At 42.3% G+C, this 17,223-nt stretch overlaps 2 protein-coding genes across 9 annotated transcripts in view; one reads left to right on the top strand and one right to left on the bottom strand.

Moving 5' to 3' along the window:
• The window catches only part of ANKS1A (ankyrin repeat and sterile alpha motif domain containing 1A), a 189,495-nt gene extending 180,601 nt beyond the window's left edge, over positions 1-8,894 (bottom strand). For 3 of the 7 annotated variants that reach the window (XM_027127025.1, XM_027127023.1, XM_027127024.1), the window contains exon 1: positions 8,549-8,894. In XM_027127025.1, the coding sequence (XP_026982826.1) occupies positions 8,549-8,754 (206 nt within the window). In that variant the 5' untranslated portion in view covers positions 8,755-8,894. The remainder of the gene's footprint in view (positions 1-8,548) is intronic. The other 4 variants (XM_027127022.1, XM_027127019.1, XM_027127020.1 and 1 more) reach the window with 2 other exon arrangements.
• Positions 8,895-9,051: 157 nt separating this feature from the next.
• Positions 9,052-17,059, top strand: TAF11 (TATA-box binding protein associated factor 11). Of its 2 annotated transcripts, XM_027127026.1 has the most exons (6): positions 9,061-9,175; positions 10,039-10,748; positions 13,519-13,667; positions 15,200-15,287; positions 15,640-15,736; positions 16,405-17,059. In XM_027127026.1, exons 2-6 carry the CDS (start codon positions 10,578-10,580, stop codon positions 16,533-16,535), a joined length of 636 nt encoding a protein of 211 aa, XP_026982827.1. In that variant the 5' UTR covers positions 9,061-9,175; positions 10,039-10,577; the 3' UTR covers positions 16,536-17,059. The 2 variants fall into 2 exon arrangements, with proteins under 2 accessions (XP_026982828.1, XP_026982827.1); XM_027127027.1 differs by lacking the exon at positions 15,640-15,736 and having other exon boundaries at positions 9,052-9,175.
• Positions 17,060-17,223: the final 164 nt, after the last annotated feature.

Raw genomic sequence — 17,223 nt, 5'->3', positions numbered from 1 at the left:
GTCTCATTCTGCTTGAAGCATATTGCTCTACGCATTTGTATTATTAATGGCCCTCTTCTAAACATTTTGCCTCTGAAGAAGGACCCAAGAGGCCCCAACCTGACTAATAAAAATCCTGTGCCTGCACAAAGGTACCTTTCTAAATATAAGTAGCATTTAGCAGCCATAGATCAGTACATTACTTTCCAATCAGAAGGACCCAGGAGGTGTAAGGGGCCTTAGAATTATTGTGAGTCCTCAAATTCAACTGCACATATGTGATTTTTGCAATGGTTAAATACTCAAATTACATCTACTATCCTACTGAGTATATAAAATGTCATAAGCACGAGCACGCACAAACTTATCTACAAGGATGTACATCACAGTGTTGTTCCAACAGCAGAAAACTAAAATCAAACTCATGTCTAATGGTAGGGAAGGGATTAAATAAATTACAGTTCATACACACTATGGAATACCACTTACCCATTTAAAATGAGGTTGAGGGGAAAAGAAAATGATGGGGAAAATGTTCACAATATAGCAAGGAGAAATTTGAGACAAAGTACATACAGAACATTGTCTGTTTTGAAGAAAAATAAAAAGTTTGCATAGAAAAAAGACCAAAGTATATACACCAAAATTGCAACAGTTGGGGCTTCCCCGGTGGCACAGTGGTTGAGAGTCTGCCTGCCGGTGCAGGGGACGCGGGTTCATGCCCCGGTCCGGGAGGATCCCGCATGCCGCGGAGCAGCTGGGCCCGTGAGCCATGGCCGCTGGGCCTGCGCATCCGGAGCCTGTGCTCTGCAACGGGAGAGGCCGCAGTGGTGAGAGGCCCACGTACCAAAAAAAAAAAAAAAAAATTGCAACAGTTAATTTCTTTAGGTGGCAGAACTATAGATGATTTTATTTTCTTCTTTGTGCTTTTATGTGTCTAGCAATTCTTCTATAATAAAGGCAGAAGTCCGTAATCCCTTGTCTACAATTCAGGAATCCAAAAAGTTATGAAAATAAATTTTCGAAAGTTAGCGGCAGACTTGGTTAGGTGCAAAACTGATATGGAGCTGCTTCATATTTATCCCACTTAGTGTGAATATTAACAGGTTTCACTCCAAAATGTAATGTTTCAGAGTGCTGCCCCAGATCCCAGTAGGAGCTCAGTATCACCCTCCAGCACCCCCAAAATTCTGGATTCTAAACCCCAAGATTTCAGACAACAGATTGTGAACCTTTATCAGTTTGTAACTTTGCCACCGTTACCATTTTTAGGCTTTTAAAAATAGGACTCATATTTGAAAATGTTGGGAGCCTCTGCTATCAATTACTATAAATTTTTAAATGGGAACATTAAAAACAAAAAACACATGTCCTTAACAAACAGTATTATCATTCCAGATTCATCAAAGGTGGCAAGCACTGGGCTCCCATCATATAACTGTAGTAGCCCAGGTTCACCAAGCCCTTGGCATATGCCAGGCATTATGTGTCTTACACATCTTAACTCATGGGATGCTGCCTCAGGAGGTAGGTACTATCCTAGGCCCATTATATATATGAACACACAGATGCTCAGAGAGGTTACATAACTTGCCTAAGTCACAAGGCAGAGATGGATCAGAGCCTGACCCTTAGCAGCCATGCTAAACTCTCACCAGTTAAGTAAGCCAGAGGGCTGTTCTGCTTCCTGGATCATCTCCACCGTTTTTAATAGTGGTAAGAACATCACAAGTAAAGCAGAGACAACTGACGTTTTAAAAACTCTTTTTTGATTTGTAAACTAAACAAACTTGATCTACAAATTACTGAGAAAGGATAAATATGAAGCCATACCATAAAATTTCTAGTATTACTACCATTAACTCTAACCACACCAAAGTTATTTGAAGATGTTCTATGAATGTAACAATATAATTTTCTACGCCACAAAAAACCTCCCAGTAATCTTTTGGAAATCGGTGTGGGTAACATTTTCTGAGGGCTCTCCAGAAGAGACCCAGTTCCTGCCCACAGGAGAGCCTGACATTTCCAACAACAAACTCTCCACTATCTACTTTTGGGGCTTCCTTGGTGTCTCTGGGCTATAAAACCCAGTAATTTACTTTCTCTACTGAAGACTAGGGCAGAAATAGCCTCGACTTCCTTTTGCAAAACAAAATTCATAGCTGTTTGAGGTGAACAAACCAAGGAGGGTGAGGGGTAGGGAGAAGAACCTTCAAAGGGATTTTTCTGGCCAAAGATGCAACTTTCACCGGGACCAGAACCTCCCGGGACAAGTGAACATGTTGAAGCTGACTAGATACAAACCAAATTCTTCACAGGATTGTTTCACTGTTTCCCGTCTCTAATTTTTGTAACTAAGACACTCAAAAATGAACTTCAGGGACTTCCCTGGTGGTCCAGTCGGTAAGACTCCGTGCTCCCAATGCAGGGGGCCCAGGTTCAATCCCTGGTCAGGGAACTAGATCCCACATGCATGCCGCAACTAAGAGTTTGCATGCTGCAACTAAAAAAGATCCCTCATGCCGCAACTAAGACCCGGTGCTGCCAAAATATAAATAAACAAATATATATATAAAATAGATTCTCTTTTTAAAATTTTTTTTTCAAAACTGAACTTCAATCAGAGAATTAAGGGAGATCGCTGACTTGACAAACTTACGTTAAATTATCTTTTACTACCAGTAGATGCCTTACTCAGTTTAACATTAGGCATGCTCTAGATGTTTAGATATAAAGTAACCACGCTGCAGTCATTCCCAGGCATGCCACCTTTTTTGTTTTGTTTTGTTTTTTTAACAGGGGGACCACGTTCTGCTTTTGAGAAAGCAAAAATGTACAGCAATTCCAAATGAAAGGAAAAGGGTTGCCATCCCAATAAAATTATACTTAAGTATTTTAAGAAGTTCTTTAAAAATCATTTTTAATGAATTAAGAAGGTTTAGTGGAAGATCCAGAAAACTGCTATCCTAGTAAATAGTTGTGTTTTTTGTTGTTATTTTGCTCTTGAATTCTCTTAGAAGAGCAGGAACTTAGATCACACAAATCCATGAGTTCCTGCTTCTAAGGTCTCCCATTCTACATCCTTACATGGTCAGTGTTACACTCCTCAGGATGTTAAAATCATCTTGCTCAAAATAGGCACATTCAAAAGAAATCTAGCCCAGTAGGAGGGCAAAAGTAAAAGGGTCAGCATGAGAAAAAGCTGTCACGTCACTATAATTTCCAAGCTACACATCCATTCTCGGAGGCCATTTCAATAGAATGGTTAGGGTAATCACTCTTTTTTTTTAAAGTATGAATTCCTTAAATAAACATCAGGAATCTTCTTTTTTTTTTTTTTTTTTTTTTTGCGGTACGCGGGCCTCTCACTGTTGTGGCCTCTCTCGTTGCGGAGCACAGGCTCTGGACGCGCAGGCTCAGCGGCCATGGCTCACGGGCCTAGCGGCTCCGCGGCATGTGGGATCTTCCCGGACTGGGGCACGAACCCGTGTCCCCTGCATCGGCAGGCGGACTCTCAAGCACTGCGCCACCAGGGAAGCCCAGGAATCCTCTTTCTTTAAAACAATGAATAACTTTGTCATATCTTCTAAATTTGGAGAGAACCCGTTATTGCCCCTCAAATGGGATCCAATTTTCAAAACTTTCCATTCTTCGGGCTTCCCTGGTGGCGCAGTGGTTGAGAATCTGCCTGCCAATGCAGGGAACACGGGTTCAAGCCCTGGTCTGAGAAGATCCCACACGCCGCGGAGCAACTGGGCCCGTGAGCCACAATTACTGAGCCTGCGCGTCTGGAGCCTGTGCTCCGCAACAAGAGAGGCCACGATACTGAGAGGCCCGCGCACCGCGATTAAGAGTGGCCCCCGCTTGCCACAACTAGAGAAAGCCCTCGCACAGAAATGAAGACCCAACACAGCCATAAATAAATTAATTATTTTTTAAAAAAAAACAACTTTGCATTCTTCATTCCTTACTTCAGAACCTTTTCATATCTTTGGGAAATTCATGACTGTCTTTGGATAATTTCCCCACCACCCACAGTAGAGTAAAAATCTAGTTTATAGTCAAATTTATTGCTACTGTCTATAAATTTTCAGATTTCTCCAGCAAGCCTCCTTGGCTTCTTTTCTTATTCACTCTTCTCATGCTTAAGAAATCAGCCCTATAGGGCTTCCCTGGTGGCGCAGTGGTTGGGAGTCCGCCTGCCGATGCAGGGGACACGGATTCATGCCCCGGTCCGGGAGGATCCCACATGCCATGGAGTGGCTGGGCCCGTGAGCCATGGCCGCTGGGCTTGCGCGTCCGGAGCCTGTGCTCCGCAACGGGAGAGGCCACAACAGTGAGAGGCCCGCGTACCACAAAAAAAAAAAAAAAAAGAAAAAAAAAAGAAATCAGGTATAGAACTTTCCTAGACTATGACACAATCTATTCCTCAATTACAACCTTTGGTCTGTTTCTCTGTGCTTCTGAACCTCAGGAGTGCATTTCACTTTACATCATTCACATTGACACATATCAGTATTTAGCTCATAATCCACTTCATAGTTTTAAGCTAATGAATTGTGTTTTCTTTTAACTTTTCCTTTCCTCAGAACTTTCTTCCCTTAGTTGTTAGAACACTTTTAATCCAAATCTTACTGTATTCTCAAACAGAAGTTGCTTTCCTGAAAATCAGTAGTTTCACTATAGCCATAAACATATTAAACTCTCCATCACATGAAAATGTGAGTGCCCTACTATGTGCCCAGGGCTGAAAAATACCGTGTTTAAAAAAAAAAAAAAGTTTAATACAGAGCCTGTCTCAAGCTACAGAATAAAGGCAACCATTCAACAATTAGAAAATGAGACAGTATTATATAAAGTAAAATCCATGCTATTCAGAACCTCTGTAGGACTAGGCATTTTAGATAACTATGCTTTCTAGATAATCTACTGCTTGTCCTTTGAAATAACAAATATTATATTTGAATTATTTTAGATAGAAAACTAAAATTTTTTGTACTTTCATTAACAAGCTATACTGAACGTAGTTTAATCTTTATTTGATTGGCTAAGAGTCACAATAAACAGATACTACAGCACTAAGCTATAGTGCAGTGATGTTTGGGGCCTAACAAGGTGTGTAGGGCTATATTCATCTATGTTAATAGTCTCAAATTACTGGCGGTGGGAAAAATTATGCTAGCCTTTTATTGCTTTTTCTCTTATTTTGCCAATCTGTCATACAGACATATCATACTACTATAAACACTACAAGGGAACAGACCTTGTATTGGGAGAGGACTAATTTTGACAGACTACCTACTATGTGCCAGGCCTGAGATAAATTTTGCAGTGCATCTAACAACTGGCCTAGCACAAAGCAGAGGATGGGTAAACATTTGGTGGGTGAATGGCATTAGTGTGCCTGCCTGAGCAGGGCCTCTCCCTTATTTACTGTTTCTAATCTGCCGTGGCTTGGAAAACAGATACCCAAGAGTAAAAGAACAGCATTTAAGACATGTCTGGCATGGCACTTTGCACGTGGCAGGTACAGCATGGCAAAACTGTATGTGCTCAACGGAACTGGGGAAGCCTAACAGTGAGCGCTTACAATGTGCCAGAAACTGTGGTGAGCTTCTTCCACACATTACATAAGACAATACCTATAAAACAGATAATATTCCCCCATATCACAGATGTAGAAATTGAGGCTCAGAGTGGTTGAGTAATTCACAGAAAGTCAAGCAGCTAGTCAGTGGTAGCAGCGAAATATGAATCCAGGCAGTCTGACTCCAGAAGAAGTGGTCTGAAGTGTAATACTATACTGCTTCTGAATAAGTATACAGTAAATAAGTGAAGGTCAGAAGGACATGAAGTTCATAACCACTTTTTTTCCTAGTAGAAGTCTTCTTTGCTGACTTTCTGATCCTCAGCAGGTATGTTCTCAATTGGTGAGGGTTACTATATGTAAAGCAATAAACTGTGAAATCTAGGCAAGCAAAGTATAAGTTGACGTGCTACTGTTCACTGCAGATAACGGGTTCCAAAGAAGTAGAAGCCTGAGAGATCTGTGTGTATTAGGGTCATTAGGGAGGGCTTTAAGAGGTTAAGACCTAAGCCCAAGCAGTATAAGAGAAAAGGGATGGGTGAGAGAGGAGGCATTTTGTAGCTTAAGAATAAGCACAAAGCCTTTGTAGAATGGGGGTGGGGGGTGGGTTGGGTCATAAACATATGAGACAAACATACTTGTGATCCAGAACATTTATATCCACTGCAGCTGTAAGCTCCTATTCCTGCCTGCTTGACTTGGTCACTCCAAACAGCTGGACAAACGTAGGCTGCAATTGACAATACTAGTGGGGTAGGATATGGCAGCTAATGCAGGGGCCAAATCTGAAGCTACAATTCCACAGCTCTCATTAAATAACCCAGGGTCCTTGAGGTGGGGTGTGTGGGCATAGGAGACCTACCCTCTACTATTTCCAAACCTAAAAAGGGAGGATATGCTGACCTAGGGATTATCTAAATGCATGGTTTCATTTTCTCAGAAATCTTTCACTAGGTTTAATCAGAGTCACCTCTAATTAATGACATACCTAGTGTAACTAGTGCCTGCAGATCCTCCCTGCCCCTAGGAGTCACAGGGATGAGAGGCCGGGGCAGCTCTGAGGCCATATACCATCTCGACAACAGATACAGGAGCAAGTCAGAAGGAGTCAGCTCTCTTACACAAGGGAGTGGAGACAACATCCACCCTTTATGACAGAGACTGGACATATTAACATGAGGCCCAAAGTAAAAAAAAAAAAAGAAAATCAACAAAGATTTTCTAGTCTTGCCTAACTACAAGGTAGTTAAGGGGTGGGGAGGTGGGGGGGTAAGGTATCTCTGGCAAACAGACAAATGCTGTAGCATTCAGCTCATTAGAGACAGGCACCTCCAAACCGGTATGGTCTTTCTCTCATCTCTCAGACATCAGAAGTGCAGGAATATCAAAGTAATCCAGGTAAGATTCAAAACCCAATTTATGCATTCGAAGTACATTTATTGAACACTTGTGTCAGGCACTGATATAGGAACTGGGAATATAAACATAAAGACTAAGTCACTCTGAAAGATGGAAGTATAGCCATCCATTATTATTATTTCTTTTTATCACACCCAACCTCTTAAGGCTCCAGACAGAAAGTTCTTCTAGTGACCCACTGGCACCAAATAAGTCTCCTTTCCCACCTCAGTGCCCCTGATCATGGTGTGCCCACTTGGAACGCTCTCATAGTACTTCACCTACCCAAATCCTCACATCCTGCAAAGTCAGCTGAAGTCCCCCTCCTCCTGGAAGCCCTGATCTCCATCTCATCCCACAGTGATGTCTCATTTCTCTGAACTACTAACAGTGAGTACCACCATCAGTTTATGTAGAAATGTATCATTTCCTAATTGATACTTTTATTTATTCAACAAATCCTGAGTACTAACTATGTGACAGCATTGTTCTAGGGGCTGGAAATTGCCGCAAAAGAACCCCCTGGGAGAATTCTCTTAGACTGCTTTTTAATATCTTCCTGTATAGACCTGGGTTTGCACTCAGTGCTTAATACCTAACAATTTATTAGAGCCTTGGGCTTTTTAGGTCCAAGCTCACTCAAATTGAAGTTACATAAACTAATGGGGAACAAAAGCGAATGAAGCCATTTCTAAATGAACTTCCACTTCTTAAAAACCTCAAAAGAACAAGGAAGGAAAAGAAAACCGGCTATGAAAGTGCTGCTGAAACAACACATTTTACTCACACTGACAAAGCACCTACAATCCCCCCTCCAAGCCACATAAAAACGACCTTTTTCTCTCAATCCTTACAGCTCCAGATTCAAGTGTTTATTTTAACAACAGACCCTGGAAAAGTTTAAAGCACCCCTCAGCTTCCTAAACAAGTCTTTCTAAAGCTTTATTTTTTGATGAATAAACCCCCTGATGAACCCTGCATATGACACTTAACAGACTAATCCAATGAGATTCACTATAAGGAACCAGAATGGAAGCTTCAAGCACAAGAGGGGCTCAAAGAACACCACTTTGAGCGTGATAAACCCAGAGGCAATTTTAATATAAACAACAAAAGCCACGTCCTGCAGAGCCTGGTGGAAGGTTCCAAGTTCCCAAAAGAAGGGAATCAAGAGAATTTCCTCCAAGGGAACCGCGAGATTCTGCAAGGCGTGGGAGTTTCTGCAGGAGATGAGGGAGATTTAAAATATACATATTTTCTGCTCTAAAGTGGCTTGTGAGATACAACAGCTGGCACCCAACAGCGGGCGAGGGTGAAACCCGGCTGTGCCATGCGGCGGAGGCTGCCACCTGGGCACTCCCACCATTCTTCGCTGCCGGGTTAGGCGAGACGAGGAGAGCCTGACGCCGCGCGGACCCGCACCGGCGACCCTCGCCCCTTGGGCCGCCTGCCCTCGCCCCAGGGCACCCCGCAAACCCACCCCACCAGGGCCTCCGGAGCCCCGATCTCTCTGGGGACCCAGGAGACGGGCAGGGGAAGGGGGGTCTCCAGGCAGCTGCCCAGCCCCGTAGCGTTACCCACCTGAGCAGGCTGGATAGGGGATGGCTCGAGGAGCCAAGACCACCGCCGCCGCCGCCGCCGCCGCCGCCGCCGCCGCTGCCTCCCCCTGAGCCCCCGCTGCCGCCGCCCCCGAAGCCTGAGGAGAGCCGCTTCCCGGACAGCAGCTTCTCCACGGCCGGGAGGTGTCCGGTGCGGGCCGCCTCCAGCAGCTCCTGCTCCTTCCCCATCCCCAGGGCCGCCGCCCCCTGGAACCCCTTTCCGGGGCCGCCGCCAAGCCTGTTCTGGCTCGCAAACTTTCGGTCTCCGGGCAACGCGCCCCCCAAACCGGCCGGGACACCACCCCCCTCCCCCCGCCTTTTCCCCCAGGAGCGCGTCACTTCCGGGATCCGGCGTCACGCGTCAGAGCGCCCCCGAGCCCCGCCCCCTTGCCCACCTAGCTGGGCGGGGCTCAGCGAGCGAGAGCAGGTGGTTGTGGTCTGCGCCAAGTGCACCCCGCTGCGCAGAGATAGGCCTCCCAGGTCAAGAAGAGAGCGTCGCAGGGTCACCCGCTGTATAAGTGGAAGGGAAAAAACGCGGTTCACCTGTCTGCGCCTCCCGAAGTGCGCTCCTTTTCCAAAGGTTTTGGGAGCTCGCAGGACACAAAATACGGTAATTCATCCAGGCGTGTAGAAACAAAGAGAGGAATATGGTAACGCGCACCTACATTTCCAAGGCCATTCCTTCTGAACACATAAATATGTAATGGGTGTGGGAATCTAGTGATAAAGACGTAAGTAAAATGCCCGCCTCCGTACCGCAATGAGGAAAGAGAGGAAAATTTTAAAAGGGAAATATCCGCACTTCATGCTCCCAATCCCTGAAATGGCTCGTTAAAGCGAAACACTCAAAGGAAATATCTCCCTCCCAGTAGGATTTGTTTCCCCTTACTTTTTTTTTTTTAGCCGCCCCCGAGGCATGCGGGATCCTAGTTCCCGGATCTGAGATCGAACCCGCCCCTCTTGCAGTGCAAGTGCGGAGTTCTAACCACTGGACCGCCAGGGAAGCCCCTATTTCCTCTTACTTTTTTTTTTTTTTTTTTTTTTTGCGGTACGCGGGCTTCTCACTGTTGTGGCCTCTCCCGTTGCGGACACAGGCTCCGGACGCGCAGGCTCAGCGGCCATGGCTCACGGGCCCAGCCGCTCCATGGCATGTGGGATCCTCCCGGACCGGGTCACGAACCCGTGTCCCCTGCATCAACAGGCGGACTCTCAACCACTGCGCCACCAGGGAAGCCCTCCTCTTACTTTTGATGACATTAACCAAAGTGACATTAAAAGTCAGATTTGTAAAACCGACCCCAATCTTGAGTCCTCGTGAATTGGGAAAATCATACAATTGCGTAGAATCCGCCTGTTTTTTGTTTGTGGTGCTAGGACTGTTCCTGGCTCGAAGTAGACGCTCAGTAGTTGTGGAGTTAATACTGCATTGTTTAAATTCTGTTCAAGCTGTATGACTATTTTCTTTCTTTTTAGGTGCTTGAGGAACGGAAGAGAAACGCTGGCAATTCAATGTTAACACAAGCCCGAGGTCTCTGTCCAATTGAACTGTAAGAGGTTGAGTTCCTGCCTGCGTTTGCCCGGTAGCCGCATCCCACAAGGGCGAACAACGGAATTGAGTTTTCTCCTGTCCCCAAACTTTACTCTGAGGAAAGCGGATTAAGGACGGAGTTCACTGACACAGCGTTTTGAGAAAGACGGAAAGGAAAAAGAAGCCCTTCAGTAAACAACAAAGCTCTCCTTTACAAATGCTGGTTTCCCAAGGTGGAAAATCCACAAACTGATTTCCGTGCCCTCAATTTTCCCTCTCCCCACCGCCACCAAATCAGAAGTAAATCGGCGCCGTGAAGTCCTCTAGGCGCGCCTCTAAATGACCCCGCGGAGGAGCGGTATCGGTGATGTCATAGCAGCGCGACGACAGGAAGTAAGCTCCTGGGCTGCGGTGCTGCGCGGAGTCCCGAGGTCCTGAGTCTGACAGCATCGCGATCTCCTCTCCCATCTTTCTTCTCGCCGCCATGGATGATTCCTGCGAGTCGCCCACGGAAAAAGGTGGAGAGACAGGGGAGTCAGATGAGACGGCCGCTGCTCCTGGAGGCCCGGGGGTTACTGACGCGGACGGAATCCCGGAAGAAACTGACGGAGACGCAGATGGGGAATTGAAAGAGGCCTCGGCTGAAGAAGGCGAGGTAGGGAGAGATGTGTTGATGAGGCCGGAGGAGTTGTGTCACTGGCTGCTTGACAGGCTTCTTGGTTGGTCCCTCCCAAGCTAAGATAGTGACCCTTTAGATCTGCCATCGCGGGGTTGGGGGGAGAGAGGAGACAAAACCTTCAGAGCCGGTTCAGTTCCCGAGACCCAAGCACTGGGTCAGTATTTTTAATCCCTGCCCTTAGGCGTTAAAGCTACTTCTAAGGGAATTTCAAATTGCCTCTTGGTTTTCCTGGTGAGGAAATTGAGGTCAATGCCAATCAACACTGAAACTTAGGGCAAAAGCTAGAACCCAGGATTCCTAGTACCACTTTCACCTCAATATGGTTTCTTAGATATTGCTTAAGTGTAACTTTGTCATTATAGGCTGCGGAGTCGTCAAAGGGAGACTTTGAGGTAGTTACTAATTTAGTCACGTTCTTATCCTCTTCGGACATTTCACTGCTACCAGTGACCTGGGTGCTAATGTCCAAGGGTCTTTATAGCACCAAACCTATCAATTGTGCCATCCCAAGAGTTCAGCAGTGTTGCTCCGCTGAGCATCAGTCAGGATACTAGAATCTCAGCGTTCTCTAGGTTCCATTTCTAAAGGTAGAATCTTGGGGTCTTAGAGCTATAATTCCTGTTTGAATGTAAGTGTGAGAGCATGGGTGAAGACATTGAATTAAATGGAAACAGACTTTCAGAGCATAAAGTTGTATCAAAATATATAAAGTTAAGAACTTTTAGAAAAAGAAAAATGTGACAAAACTACTTTAAGAAGGAACTTTAAAAACAGATCTCAAGGACAGAAAGGATTTAAGTAATAATTAGCTTAGTCCAGTAAAAAGCTCACTACCTCCAGAAATTTGCACCTAGAAGATAAAAAAAATTTCTGATGCTTGTGAAACACTTTTTTAAATTGATCATATACCAGACCACAAAGAAAAGCATAAATTCTTAAAAGTAGAAATCATAACAGATCATATCCTGTTAGTACAGTGCAATAGAACCTGAAATTAAAAACAAAAATTTCTCCCACTCCCACTCCCTCCAAAAAACTAACACCTGGACATTTTAAACTAGTTTCTAGATAGCTTTTGGATTAAAGAAATTAACAAAGAGAATGCCACGTCAAATCCAATGGGATTTGACCAAAACTTTATTTAAAGAAAAATTCATAACCTTACATATTTTTACTAACAAACAAGAGATATTGAAAATAAGCACCCAGCTCAAGAAACCAGAAAAAGAACAAAATAAACCAGAAGAATGTAGGAGCAAGGAATTAATCAGGATGAAAGTAGATGTTAATGAATTAGTGCTTTAAAAACATAAACAATAAAATTAAGACCTGGTTATTTGAAATGTAAATGTACAACATTATGAAATAAGAAAGGGCTATAGGCACTGATATGGAGATCTTTAAGCTTTAAGAAAATTTGATGTTCAAGTTTAGAACAAGTAATTTTGAAACTTCAAGAAAAATGGCTCATTTTTAAGGATAATATAAATCACCAAAATTGAAGCACAGAGAAGTTAGAAAATTTGTATATATCAGTAACTAGAGAAGAAGTTGAAAAGGTTGTTAAAGATTTACTGCCTTCGCTCTCAACATACTTCTCATATTCCTGTATGAGTTTAAATGTGAGCTTCTCTTTAAGGAAACAGAAGTTAAATCTCATTAATGAGGTTTGTTGTATCCTTAGAGTCTATATTGTTGGAGGGGATGAAGTTTGGATTTTTTTGTCATTATTAAACAGATATTAAACATCTAGTATGAGTAAAACAATGGTAAATATTTATGTGAGGAGAGATAAATAAGAGACAAACCTATCTTCAAAAAGTTGTCAGTCTAGGGGCTTCCCTGTTGGCACAGTGGTTAAGAATCCGCCTGCCAATGCAGGGGACACGGGTTCGAGCCCTGGTCCGGAAAGATCCCACATGCCGCGGAGGAACTAAGCCCATGTGCCACAGCTACTGAGCCTGCGCTCTAGAGCCCGCGAGCCACAACTACTAAGCCCGCGTGCCTAGAGCCCGTGCTCCACAAGAAGAGAAGCCACTGCAATGAGAAGCCCGTGCACCGCAACAAGGAGTAGCCCCCAATTGCTGCAACGAGAGAAAGAATGCGCACAGCAACAAAGACCCAATGCAGCCAAAAATAAATTAATTAAAAGAACTAAAGAACAAATAAAGTTATCAGTCTAGTAATGGGAAGTAAATATTTGCATGATACAGTGGTATTGAAAGATAGGAAGAAAAGAGCCCTACATGTGGGAGAAGCTCACTTTAAAGTCCCAAATTCAAAAAAACACTGCTTTGATGAGAAGGTGCCTCCTTTTTAATATTCTTTCCACATGGAATCATCATCAGTAAAGAGATCTATAGATTTAGACGAAGAAGAGCTGGCTGGGTGGAGAGGACTTTTATGACATCCCCTCTAAAGAATGAGGTCAGAAGAAGAGGATCAGGGGGAGAGTGGTTTTCATGATCCTTGGCACTACATTGCCCTTGTAAACAGATAACTGGAACTAGGATCATAGCTAACCTGGAAAACTGGACTATTTAGTAGGTTTTCTTTCCACAGCTGGGCTGAAAACTCCTTTAGGAGAGACAGGGTAGCTTATATTTGATGGTACAGCCAATGCCTGGAACCAGAAACTACAAAAATAAGTGGATTTGTTGTGTTGTAATGAGAAATGATGTCTTCTTACCTTACCCAAGTCTGGGAAGTAGACCAAATGTATAAAGGGTTTCTTTTGTCTTCTTAGCTCAAGAGTCAGGATATCTCAGATTTAACAGCAGTTGAAAGGGAAGACTCATCATTACTTACTCCTGCAGCCAAAAAACTGAAAATAGATACCAAAGAAAAGAAAGAGAAGAAGCAGAAAGTGGATGAAGATGAGATTCAAAAGATGCAGTAAGTCACTTTTCTGATCTTTCCCCTTTCAAGGCTCTAACCTGACCACACAAAGTTAATACATTTTTCTTGTCCTTAAATTTTTTTTTTCTTTTTTAAACTCAAAAGAAAATAAAGCACTTAATATTTTATTATGTTATGGTATAGAAAATATAAGTAAAAAGAAAAATATCACCATACCACCAAAATAAACACTGTTAATATTTTGATGTATATTCACCAAGATATTTTCTTTACACATATAAATCTATAAATTAAATTAAAAATTTCAAAGATGTTAAAGACTGTTTGTAACCTGTTTTCCACATTATATATGGTAAATGTTTTCCATGTCATTAATTATACATCTAGGTCATAATTTTCTTCAAAATGGAAATAGATTCATTATGTTTTCTGATAGTAAAAATGGTATGGGTTCATTACAAATAATTCAGAAAATACAGAAAAATAGAAAAAATAATTACTTATAATTCCACCACCCAGAGTTTACCCAGGGTATATATTTGGGTATATACCTTTTCAGATATATTCTTTAATGTTTGATATGTCAGTATATAGCTAAATATTTTCACGTCAGTAAATATGCCCATAAATCATCATTTTTAATGGCTGCATTGTATTCCATTATGTGGATGAACTATGATGTAATCTATTTCTGTAGTTCTGGTTTTTTTTTTTCTCTTTTGACAACATTATGATCAACATCTTTGAGCACATCTTTGCATACTTGTCCATTTACTTCCTAAAATAAACTCCTAGAAGGTAATTGGTAGTTTAAACAGTATGAACATTTTCAAAGGTTTTTCATTTGTATTTCCAGATTCTCCAAAAAGGTTGTTCCACCTCACAGTCTACCAGCATGTATGAGTTTGTGTCCTCCCATCCTCACTAATACCGTGCTTTTTAATACTTCTTTATCTGTTTTATGAAAAATGTTAATCTTTCTTTAGTTCATCATTTTAATTTCTTTAGTTAATACTGAAGCTTAATTTTTTTCCTCTCTATATATTGGCCATTGGTATATTTTATAAATTTCCTATTCACTTCCTTTGCTCATTTTCTAAAATTGGTATGGCCATCTTTTAATTTATTTGAAAATTTAACTATATATTAAGATTATTAACCCTTTTCCATATATTTTATAAAATTTCCCCTTAATCTGTTAATGTTGGAAACTACTGGTTTGAATATAAATTTACATATTAAATTTTTATCTTTAATGTGAAGCGTAGCCTTATGGGGAGAGAGAGCCTAATGCTGAAAACATAACCTGTACAGTGTGATTCAATGACCCAACGTTGTTGTTTTTGTTCTTAGTGAAGTAAGAAAGGAACTCGTATTTCACTTATTGTCAAGTTCCGTAAGAGTAGAGATGCTTTCTCTTCATTCCTCATAAACACTAAGCCTAATACTATTGATCCCTTGAAAAATTTATTTTTTAAATATCTGAGACTTGCTTTTATTGACATAATAATATACATCTTAAGTATTCATTCTTATAAGTGAACTTAATTACCTGAATCTTTGTCTAGAATCCTGGTTTCTTCTTTTTCTGAGGAGCAGCTGAACCGTTATGAAATGTATCGCCGGTCAGCTTTCCCTAAGGCAGCCATTAAAAGGGTAAGGATGGACTACCACACTCATTTCCATGAGCTATGAGAACTGAATGAGACTCAAGAGCTGTATCCATTGGCATTTTGAAGTGAGGTGTTAGGCAAGTTGGTGGAACATTTAGGCAGGAAAATAAAAATAGCATGCCCCTCAATAATCTGACCAGTTGTAATTTTGTATTCTAGGGATAGGGTCTCAACAAATACAATAGGCCATTATACACCTGAATCCTTTTGTTTTACTGGTGTCAATTTCAGATCCAGCCTTTAGTGAACTCTTTCAGTGCAGAGCTCTTATGGGTACTATGTTCCAAAGCCAGTCCTTGACTACCTTAATCACAGTCTTTTGTCCTTCTTTCAAGCTGATCCAGTCCATCACTGGTACCTCTGTGTCTCAGAATGTTGTTATTGCTATGTCTGGTATTTCCAAAGTTTTCGTCGGGGAGGTGGTAGAAGAAGGTGAGTGGTGTTGGTCTAAATACTGGATTGAGCCTGTGGTGGTCTTATTTCCAAGAATATCTATAGTGAGGGACTTATTAAGGCACCAGTGGTGGTTTCCATTTACACTATAAAGGGAGCCTTGCATTCAGGAGAGCATGAACATTATTCCTTGAAAATTTCAATACTGGAAGGCCTGGAAACACCTAGGAAATCTGCCCTCCTGATTCCTGTCCTCAGCCCAGGGTGACAGAAGCAGACTCTGTATTTTCCTCCAATGGATTTTGCTCATTTCTGCTGCCAAAAGTAAAGGTACAAAAAAAAGCAGTCACTGGGGCTGACCAGTGTGGTATGGTGAGTAGTTGTCCCTGATGTTATGATCCCTGGGAACTGCCCCCTGTCCATCAAGTAAAGAACCTGGCTGCTGCCCATTGCTAATTTCTAGCTGGTGAAATACCTATTCTTTTAAGGAGAAGATATGTTTTAAACTGTTGCCTATGATAATACCTGATGTGGGATATACTAAAGCTAACATGATACATTTTATAGCGTTCTCTTAAGAAGGGAAAATGTGTTGGTTTATTTCTTTAGCAAGCTTAAGAGAGTTAATGAGAATTACAGGACTCAAAAGGATTGTAATACATAAGCTCTTGTGTGATAATGAAACTCTCTCCTTGCCCTCTGTTTAGCACTGGATGTGTGTGAGAAGTGGGGAGAAATGCCACCGCTACAACCCAAACATATGAGGGAGGCTGTTCGGAGGCTGAAGTCGAAGGGGCAAATTCCCAACTCGAAGCACAAAAAAATCATCTTCTTCTAAACCACAGTCTAGAAGGGCCTGGTACTGAAGGAAGAAGTACTCATTCCAGACTTTCTATTGCATGAGACTCTCTGCACTGGTGCTTTAGTATCTCAGTCCTCGAAGGATTCCATGATGCTTTAATCTCTTCCTCAAAACTCTCATATTCATTATACCTTGAAGGCATGCAGCCTGTTTCATACTTGCCTTGACTAAATATTGGGACCTCTGAGGGCATTCTGAGGCATTTAACTGTTACTGGATAGTTGGAAGAAGAAAGGTTGATGAACCTTAAGCATCTTCTGGACAGGAATGCTGCTTTCAGAAAGAAAACCCTTCCAAGACGGTTTGACGGTTTCACATTGAAGCCTGAAGTTGCAATGACTTAGGTTGTTTCTTACATTTGGTTTTAAGTAAATGAAACAATCAGAAACTTTTGACTTGTGATACTCTACCATGAAGGACACGGTGACAGCAGGAGTAGTGGAATAGTCTGTCCTTGTAAACATTTTGGTGAGTGATCATTAAACTGTTTTCCAACTTGCCATGTTTGCATTCATTTTCTGTCTAGCAGGTTGGAATGGTGGGGAGAAGTTCATCGTTCTTTTTTGGTGTCAGAATAAAACTGGTCTTGGCTTTTTTGTGAAAATTTGAGCCCTCCCCATTTCCCACCAGAACCAATAAAATTTTATCTCATAAAAGAGTACTT

Source organism: Aethalodelphis obliquidens, unplaced genomic scaffold (assembly GCF_003676395.1).
Source record: "Aethalodelphis obliquidens isolate GAN/ISIS:26980383/991018 unplaced genomic scaffold, ASM367639v1 scaffold31, whole genome shotgun sequence".
Classification (NCBI taxonomy): Eukaryota; Metazoa; Chordata; class Mammalia; order Artiodactyla; family Delphinidae; genus Aethalodelphis; species Aethalodelphis obliquidens.
This window is presented reverse-complemented; position numbering and strand designations above follow the sequence as displayed.